At 61.0% G+C, this 8,530-nt stretch overlaps 1 protein-coding gene and 1 pseudogene across 1 annotated transcript; one reads left to right on the plus strand and one right to left on the minus strand.

Moving 5' to 3' along the window:
* Window positions 1–803: 803 nt before the first annotated feature.
* On the minus strand, window positions 804–7,953 carry LOC123156181 (probable endo-1,3(4)-beta-glucanase ARB_01444; annotated as a pseudogene).
* On the plus strand, window positions 2,246–4,400 carry LOC123161718 (uncharacterized). The gene is made up of 2 exons (XM_044579523.1): window positions 2,246–3,833; window positions 4,067–4,400. Exons 1-2 carry the CDS (start codon window positions 2,498–2,500, stop codon window positions 4,099–4,101), a joined length of 1,371 nt encoding a protein of 456 aa, XP_044435458.1. The 5' UTR covers window positions 2,246–2,497; the 3' UTR covers window positions 4,102–4,400.
* Window positions 7,954–8,530: the final 577 nt, after the last annotated feature.

Consider the following 8,530-nt stretch of genomic DNA (forward strand, 5'->3'; position numbering starts at 1 on the left):
GGTAACGCCCTCATAAAGTGTCATGCGGACTATTAAAGCTACTTAATGATAGACCGTTGCGTGCTGAGTGACTTTAGGTCTCCTGGCCGTCGAGTGGTTAGCTTCATGGTCGAGTGGCTATCTTCATCGTCGAGTGTTCCTGAGTTTGTCGAGTGAAGTTCCTCTTGGTCGACTGGAAGGTACCTTCTTCTAAGGATGTCCTTGGGTAGGGTATCCTAGATAAGTCCATGACCCTACCCTAGGTACATGACTTCATCACCCTGTTTGGCGTGGCTGTTGGAGATGATCTTAGCATTTAGTTTGGGTGTGTTCGCGTGATGAACTCCGACGAGGTAAGGACTATCTTTTTTTTAGGGTAGTAAGGACTATCTTTAACGTAGCAGGAACATGTTTATCTAACTTTTTAAATTTGTAACTCCATTTGTGGTATCTGTCCTTCGCCGAGCAAAAAGTGCCCGCAAAATCGATTTAGATTATATCGGCTCTGCAAGAGATGCTCTAAACCAGCAAAGCTTCTGCTTAAAAGCCAACAAAGATTGACATGTGCGCGCATATTTTCGGACATGAAACATATGAGGAGGATAGTAGATGGAAACATTTCCAAATTGATGTCAAACATACGAATAATAGATGGAAACACTTCTAGATTGATCCAGATTTTCCACGCACGTAGTTTTCCACTCCCAAACTTTGCAAACATGACACGGCAGCAAACAAGACCTAACACATAGTCTGGAGAAGTGTTTTCAGAATGTCGCATCTGCTTGCAGGGCTCAACTGAGAACACAAACGCAGTTGCTCCATCACCGGCGAGACGGAGCACGGACGCCGGACTCGTCGCCGTCCTCCAAGAGAGAGTTAACCAACTCGTCCACCGGCCTCGGCCTGTAGAGGACGGTGCTCAGAATCTCGACACCATGGCCAAGATCGAGAAGAAGGTCATGGCTCCTGTAACACCGACTGTGGAGCCACCACAGCAGGTTCGTCAGCGAGTTCCCGTCGTCGAGTGCCGTCAGCGCCCTCGCCTTCTCCAGGGCCGAGTACTTGTCGTAGATCCCTTCCAGCGCATGCACGAAGCCCTTCCATCCGTCACCGGCGCCCTGCCGCCCCGACGAGGCCGGCGTGGTCGACCAGGCCACCAGCTCCCGCACGAACGGGATGTCCAGGAAGAGAGCCCGGGTGGTCGGCAGGAGCGGCAGCACCTGCATGCCCACCCTGCGTTCCTTCCACTCCGGCGGGCAGAGGCTGGGGCGGCTGTCCCTCTTGTTCGCCCACACGACGCCGACGACGCGGGTGCCGCGGCTGAATCCGGCCTCGTACGTCGTGGCCCCTTCCGCCTCCGGCCTCGGGACGTGCCACCACGTATGCGCCGCCAGCATCTCGAACGCGGCCAGCGTCGTGCCGGCGGTGACCAGGCTGCTGTCCTTGTAAATCAGGCCGAGGAGCTTGGCGGAGTAGTAGGCGTTCACGGCCTCGCCGGTCCGCTCCTGGCTGCGCACGTCGCCGGACTCCGTCAGCCCTCCGGGCTCCGGCCCAGGAATGCAGCTTCCAGAGATCGAAGTTCCTCAGCCTGGTGCACCTCGCGCCGCTATCTCGGGACAGCGTCAGGTAGTCGGCGACCACGGAGTAGGCCTGCGGCCTGTGCTCCCTCCCCCAGGATGGGTCGATCCTGACGAGCACGGCGATGGCGTACACGAAGTACCCCAGCTGGTAGTGGTGCTCGTTGAACATCCCGAAGCCGGAGTCGGCGCCGGAGTCCGTCAGCCCCTGTCGGGTGAGGAGCCCGCCCCACTTGGGGTCGTACAGGAAGCCGTTCGGCTGGAAGGTGCCGTCCAGCCACGGCGTGACGGTGGCGGTCAGGAACCGACGCACCTCCGGGATGACGTCCGGGCACCGGACCTCCTCCGCGATCAGCGCCAGCGTCGCCGCCCTGGCTATCGCCTTCCCGTAGAGGTAGCACGAAGTGGTCGTGATGGGGCTGGAGGAAGCAAGGCCGTCCACGTCCATGCGCAGCGCGGCCACGATCTCGTCCACCCCGCCGTCCTTGATGCCCTCCCGAGAATGCCATGAAGGGGCCAAGAACATGCATAGTTCGCCGGGGTTTAAGAGCCAAGAATCGCCGACGAGGTCGCCGTCGATGCTCCGGTACCGGAAGTCCTTAGCACCCGGACAGAGAGACACTTGCTGAGGCTAAGCAGCCAGAGATGGAGCGGATGCGCGAGCATGAGCAGGTCTCCCTGTTGACTGCAACTCTCCACTTCCCCATCGCATGCATGCACTACCCATGCACGTAGCCCACTCCGCGCACTACGCGCCTGATGTAACTGCGCCTCCATGCGCCGTGATGTAATCCCAGGCTATTTAGCCTCGAGTAATACAGCAGCGACACCACAAGGTGCATCGCTTTCCTCCCTCCTCTCGTCTTTATGGTATCAGACGCCGGCCTTGTCCAGCGCCTGTAGATCGCTTTCCGCTGCCGATCCTTTCCCGCGGCGCCATGGCTACGCCTCCGCCGCCACCACCCCCTCCCCCTCCCTCCTATGGACGTGGACTCCACGGCGTGTTCGCGGCTGCCGCCGCCGGAGCGGCTTCCCCCAACCGTTCCACGCTGCTCACCCCCTCGGCCCTCGCTGCAGCGTCGCGCACCCACGCACTCGTCCCCGGCTCCGACGACTCCCCTGCAACGATCGCGCCGGCCCCTTTGCACCTTGCGGCCGTCTACATCAACCAGCACGTGCCGCTCGTCCTCAACCTCAACCCGCCCAATTTCTCTCAGTGGCGGACGTTGTTCGAGGTCACGTTCCGCAAAACCGGCGTGCTCTCCCACATCACTGCTTCGCCTCGCCCCAACGACCCCGTGTGGCTGCAGGACGACGCCTATGTGATCTCGTGGCTCTACAACCGCATTAGCCCCGAGATCTTCGGGCTCGTCCACCAGCGTGACGCGACAGTCGCCGAGGTCTGGGCGGCCATCTCCTCCATCTTCCTGGAGAACCGCGGGCATCAAGCAGTCTTCCTCGCTACGGACTTCCGTCGCATCGAGCAAGGCGCTGGTTCCGTCCTCTCCTACTTTGCACGGCTGAAGGACTACGCCGACAGACTGGCGGACCTTGGTACGCCCGTCACTGACCGTGAGCAAGTTCTGAACATGTTCCGCGGGCTGCACCCACGCCTCCGCTATGCCATTCCTATAATCACCATGCAGACACTGTTCCCTTCGTTTCTCCGGTGTCGCGCCTTCTTCCTACTCGAGGAGAGTCGCCAGGCACCTGAGAGCCCCCACGAGACAGCGCTCTACGCCGCGCGCTCGCCCCCCAGCACCAACACCGGCGGGGGCTCCTCGGGTGGCTCCAACAGCCGCCGCTCCGGCGGCAACGGCGGACGCAACAAGGGCAAGGCCAAGGTCAGCGACGGTGGCGGGTCGAGCAGCTCAACTCCGCGCCCCCCGGGCCCTTCTGCACCTACTTCCACACCATGGACCGGCATGGTTCACGCCTGGCCCATGCCATGGCGGCCCCATGCCCCGGGCGCTGGAGTACTCGGCCCCCGACCCGGCGCGCACGCGCCATTCGCCGGCCACGCCAGCCACTACGGAGGCCCTCTGCCGGTGCCGCATGGTGCGCCGCCCCCAACCTGGACGCCCGGCGCCACCCCACCACACCCGCTGTACGGGCTGCCCTCGCCCGGTGCCTCCCCCTCCTCGTCGCCTGCGTGGGACCAAAGCGCGCTCATCCACGCACTGAACGGACTCGGGCTGCAGCAGCAGCAGGGCTCCTCCGGCGGCGAATGGTACCTGGACACCGGCGCCTCCGCGCACATGGCGTCCTCGTCAGGTATGCTCACCAGCTCACAGCCCTATCATTCTTCTTGTATTACTGTCGGCAATGGCCACTCGTTCGCGGTCACGCACTCGGGCACTGCCTCCATTCCCACATCCACCACACCCATTACACTTAGCGACGTCCTAGTCTCTCCCCACCTAATCAAGAATCTTATTTCTGTCAAAAAGCTTGCTCGTGATAATCCTCTTAATGTCGAGTTTGACGATGTCGGTTTTTCTGTAAAGGATCGAAGGACGAAGCGGGTGATCCTCCGGTGTAATTCCGATGACGACCTCTACCCAGTTACGAGGCCCACCCGTCATCATGCTCTCTCCGCCACCGCCGCCACACCGGCACTCTGGCATCAACGCCTGGGGCACCCCGGCCATGACGCCCTCACCACCATCCTGCGTGCCTGCTCCGTCCACCCTGCGTCGGCGTCATCTGAACTCTGTCGTGCTTGCCAATTAGGAAAGAGTGTTAGGTTGCCTTTTTCCCTTTCAGAACATGTGTCGTATTTTCCCTTTCAGCTTGTGTATTGTGACGTTTGGACCTCCCCTGTTATGAGTATATCTGGCAAGCAATATTACCTAGTCCTACTTAATGATTACAGTCATTTTTCATGGACTTTCCCACTCGACCATAACTCTGATGTGTTCCCGATCCTTCGCTCGTTTTCAGCGTTTGTCGCCGTCAGTTCAACCTCAATATCCTCTCTGTTCAGTGCGAAAACGGACGGGAATTCGACAACCATCAAGCACGCGCCTTCTTCTCTTCCGAGGGAATTGTACTACGCATGTCCTGCCCATACACTTTCCCGCAGAATGGACGAGCTGAGCGAATTCTGCGCTCTCTCAGTGACATCGTCCGTTCTCTACTTATCCACGCATCCATGCCATACACCTACTGGGCCGAGGCTCTTCACACGGCCACTTTTCTGCTTAACCGCAGACCATGTCGCGCTCGCCATGGCCACACCCCATTTCACCTTCTGCTTGGCATACACCCAGACTACACTCACCTACGCGTGTTCGGGTGCCTATGCTACCCAAACATCACCGCCACGACGCCGCACAAACTCGCCCCGCGCTCTACCCCTTGCACGTTCCTTGGCTACTCCGCCGATCACAAGGGGTACCGGTGCCTCAATCGCGCCACCGGACGTGTCCTCGTCTCGCGTCACGTCGTCTTCGACGAGACTCACTTCCCCTTCAGCGTCGACAACGACCGCACCCCCTCTGTTGTCGCCGAAGATGACACACCACCCCCACCACCAGTCCCTCGGCGGTCGCGCACTGACCGTGCCCCGCCTCGCCGAGCAGCTCCACCCACGCCATCACCCGCTATAATGGCACCCGATGGCCACGCTACTGTGGTCAGTGACAGCACTGCCAGGACCACACCCGATCAGCCCACCACACCACCAAGCTCGCCGACGCCCGTTCCCACCCCGCTCGCCGACACTGACACTGCTGCGTCTCCCTGCTCATCCCCGCCACCCCCTCGTGCGCCCACCCGTCAGCGTGCACCCATGCCCACGCACACCATGGTCACCCGTGCCCAGGCCGGTACTTTCCTTCCCAACAAGAAATACACACAGAACAACACAGCCACTGTCGACCCACCAGCCATCTCCCCCGTGCCCAAGTCTGTGCACGCCGCGCTTCGTGATGTTCATTGGCTAACAGCGATGCAGGATGAATATACGGCGTTGATGGTGAACAGGACATGGACGCTCGTGCCGCGTCCGCCCGGTGCCAACGTGGTCACTGGCAAGTGGCTGTTTCGCCACAAACTCAAGGCGGATGGGACGCTCGAGCGGTACAAGGCAAGGTGGGTGGTCCGGGGTTTCTCTCAACGCCCCGGCGTGGACTTCGACGAGACGTTCTCGCCAGTCGTCAAGGCGGCCACCATCCGCACCGTGCTCGCCGTCGCCGCCGCTCGGGACTGGCCAGTTCATCAGATGGACGTGAACAACGCCTTCCTCCACAGGCAGCTCACGGAGCGTGTCTACTGCCAACAGCCAGCTGGGTTCGTCGACAAGCTGCGCCCCGACCACGTCTGCGTCCTCGACAAGTCGCTATACGAGCTTAAACAGGCACCGCGTGCCTGGTTCGCTCGGTTCGCGACCTACCTGTGCAGCATCGGGTTCACGGCAGCGCGAGCTGACCCCTCGCTGTTCGTCCTCCACGGCGACACCGGCATGGCCTTCCTACTCTTGTACGTCGACGACATTGTGCTCACGGCCTCCTCCACGTCGCTTCTCCGCCGGCTCCAGCAACAACTCTTCGCCGAGTTCTTCATGAAAGACCTTGGCGCGCTCCACTACTTCCTTGGCATCAGTGTGACGCGCACCACCGATGGCTTCTTTCTGTCCCAGCGCAAGTACGCGGACGAGCTGCTGGATCGTGCCGACATGGCTGGCTGCAAGCCGGCCTCCACGCCGATTGACACCCGCTCCAAGCTCTCCGCTGCCGCTGGTGCCCCGGTCCGCGATGCCTCTGAGTATCGCAGCATTGTGGGAGCTCTCCAGTACGTTACCCTGACGCAGCCTGATCTGGCGTATGCCGTGCAGCAGGCGTGCCTCTACATGCACGACCCCCGGGAGCACCATCTCACGCTGGTCAAGCGCATCCTCCGCTATCTGCGTGGCACGACTACGCATGGGCTCCACCTTCGCCGCTCCTCCGAGCTCAACCTGGTCGCGTACTCTGACGCGGACTGGGCCGGCTACCCCGACACACGGCGGTCGACATCCGGCTACGTCGTCTACCTTGGCGACTCGTTGGTGTCCTGGTCCTCCAAACGACAGCCAACAGTCTCCCGTTCGAGCGCTGAGGCCGAGTACCGTGCTGTGACGAACGCCGTCGCCGAATGCTGCTGGCTCCGTCAACTCCTCGGCGAGCTCCATGTTCCTGTCCCAGCCGCCACGGTCACGTACTGCGACAACATCTCCTCGGTGTATATGGCGGCCAACCCAGTGCATCATCGGCGCACAAAGCATATCGAGCTCGACATCCACTTTGTACGCGAGAAGGTGGCCTTGGGACAGCTGCGTGTTCTCCACGACCCCACCACACAGCAGTTCGCCGACATTATGACGAAGGGCCTCCCGACACCGGCGTTCCAAAAGTTCAGGTCCAGCCTGCGCATCCTTCCTCCCGATGCTCAGACTGCGGAGGGGTGTTGACTGCAACTCTCCACTTCCCCATCGCATGCATGCACTACCCATGCACGTAGCCCACTCCGCGCACTACGCGCCTGATGTAACTGCACCTCCATGCGCCGTGATGTAATCCCAGGCTATTTAGCCTCGAGTAATACAGCAGCGACACCACAAGGTGCATCGCTTTCCTCCCTCCTCTCGTCTTCACTCCCGTCCCCTGCTTGCGCCACGTATACTCGATGCTGAACGGCCGGTTAAGCACGGCGTCCCCGGCCGTCGGGAAGCACCGGCTGTAGCGATCAAGATCAGCCTCCATGGGCCATGGCCGCGTCAGGCAGATACGCGACACGGACCACGACGGAGAACCCGGGCGCCGACAGCTGCGAGTCGCCGGACCGCGAGAGCTGGATCGGCGCGTCGGCGTACGAGAGAAAAGTCTGGCCGCTGGTCATCCGGAGGCGCCACTTGGTGAGCGTCCCGTCGCAGGGAGCGGCCTCGAGGAAGGCGTGGTCGGTGCCTCGGTGGCGACGGAGATGCCAACGCCGACGGCGGCGACGGCGACGGTGACGTAGGGGCAGCCGCGGACGAGGAACGCGCGGAGCGAAGGCGAGACGTCGAGGGTGACGGAGAGGTCGTCGAAGGCGGCGATGCGGTGGCTGGGCTGGGCGGCGGCGGTGTCGGTGTCCGACGGCAGGGACGAGACAGTGAGGTCGGCGACGAAGGCCTGGACGATGGAGGACGCGGAGTGGCTCCGCCTTGGATAGCACACCGTGAGCCCCGCGGCGGCGGACCTGATTAGGTAAGGGTGGATGTACTCCGGCATGTCGCCGTCGCCGAGCGCGAAGTTCTGGAAGAAGGAGTTGGTCGGCAGCGGCGCGGAGAGGAGCCCCGGCGCGAAGAACCGGGCCGGGTCCGGTAGCACGGTGGACGTGGCCGGCGGGAACATGGTGTCAAGCTGCGGTGCGGTGGCCGGTGGAGGAGAGGGATGCGGCTGAATGGGATTTTGAGGGAGGAAGCCCAGCGGGAGCCTTTACTTGGCTCCCCGTCCCGTCGGATGTTAAGACCTCTCCCAATGCAAATGTGCTTACACGAGGTGCTAAGTGAATTAAAGACCTTAGCAATTCAAGTCCCCAATGCATAGGTACTTAACTTGTTGTTGCTAAGCACACTTTATTTAATGAGTTAGCACCTAAAGTCTTTCATGCATTGGTCAAATTGTTTCATTTAAGTGGTTTGCCTAGGTTCTCGCGCTTGGCATTGGTTCTTCCTAGGGTCACCAAATTACTCTCTTCCCTCCTTAAATGTTGTGCCATGTCACTTTTTTGCTTATGTGGCAAGCTTAGCACCTGTCCACGGTGGAGCACTGGGAAGGGCCTAATGGCGCGCGGCTTCGGCTGCCGAGCACTGCAATGGTGGGAATTCGGGCCGTCGGGGCGTCGCGTTGGTTGCTGGAACAAATGATGGCTGCTGACAGCGTCTGGTTGGCCGTTGCGCGCGGCGCCCCATGGTCGAGTCAAATCAAAGCGCTGCACAGCACGCATGC

This window comes from Triticum aestivum, chromosome 7B, assembly GCF_018294505.1.
Source record: "Triticum aestivum cultivar Chinese Spring chromosome 7B, IWGSC CS RefSeq v2.1, whole genome shotgun sequence".
NCBI lineage: Eukaryota > Viridiplantae > Streptophyta > Magnoliopsida > Poales > Poaceae > Triticum > Triticum aestivum.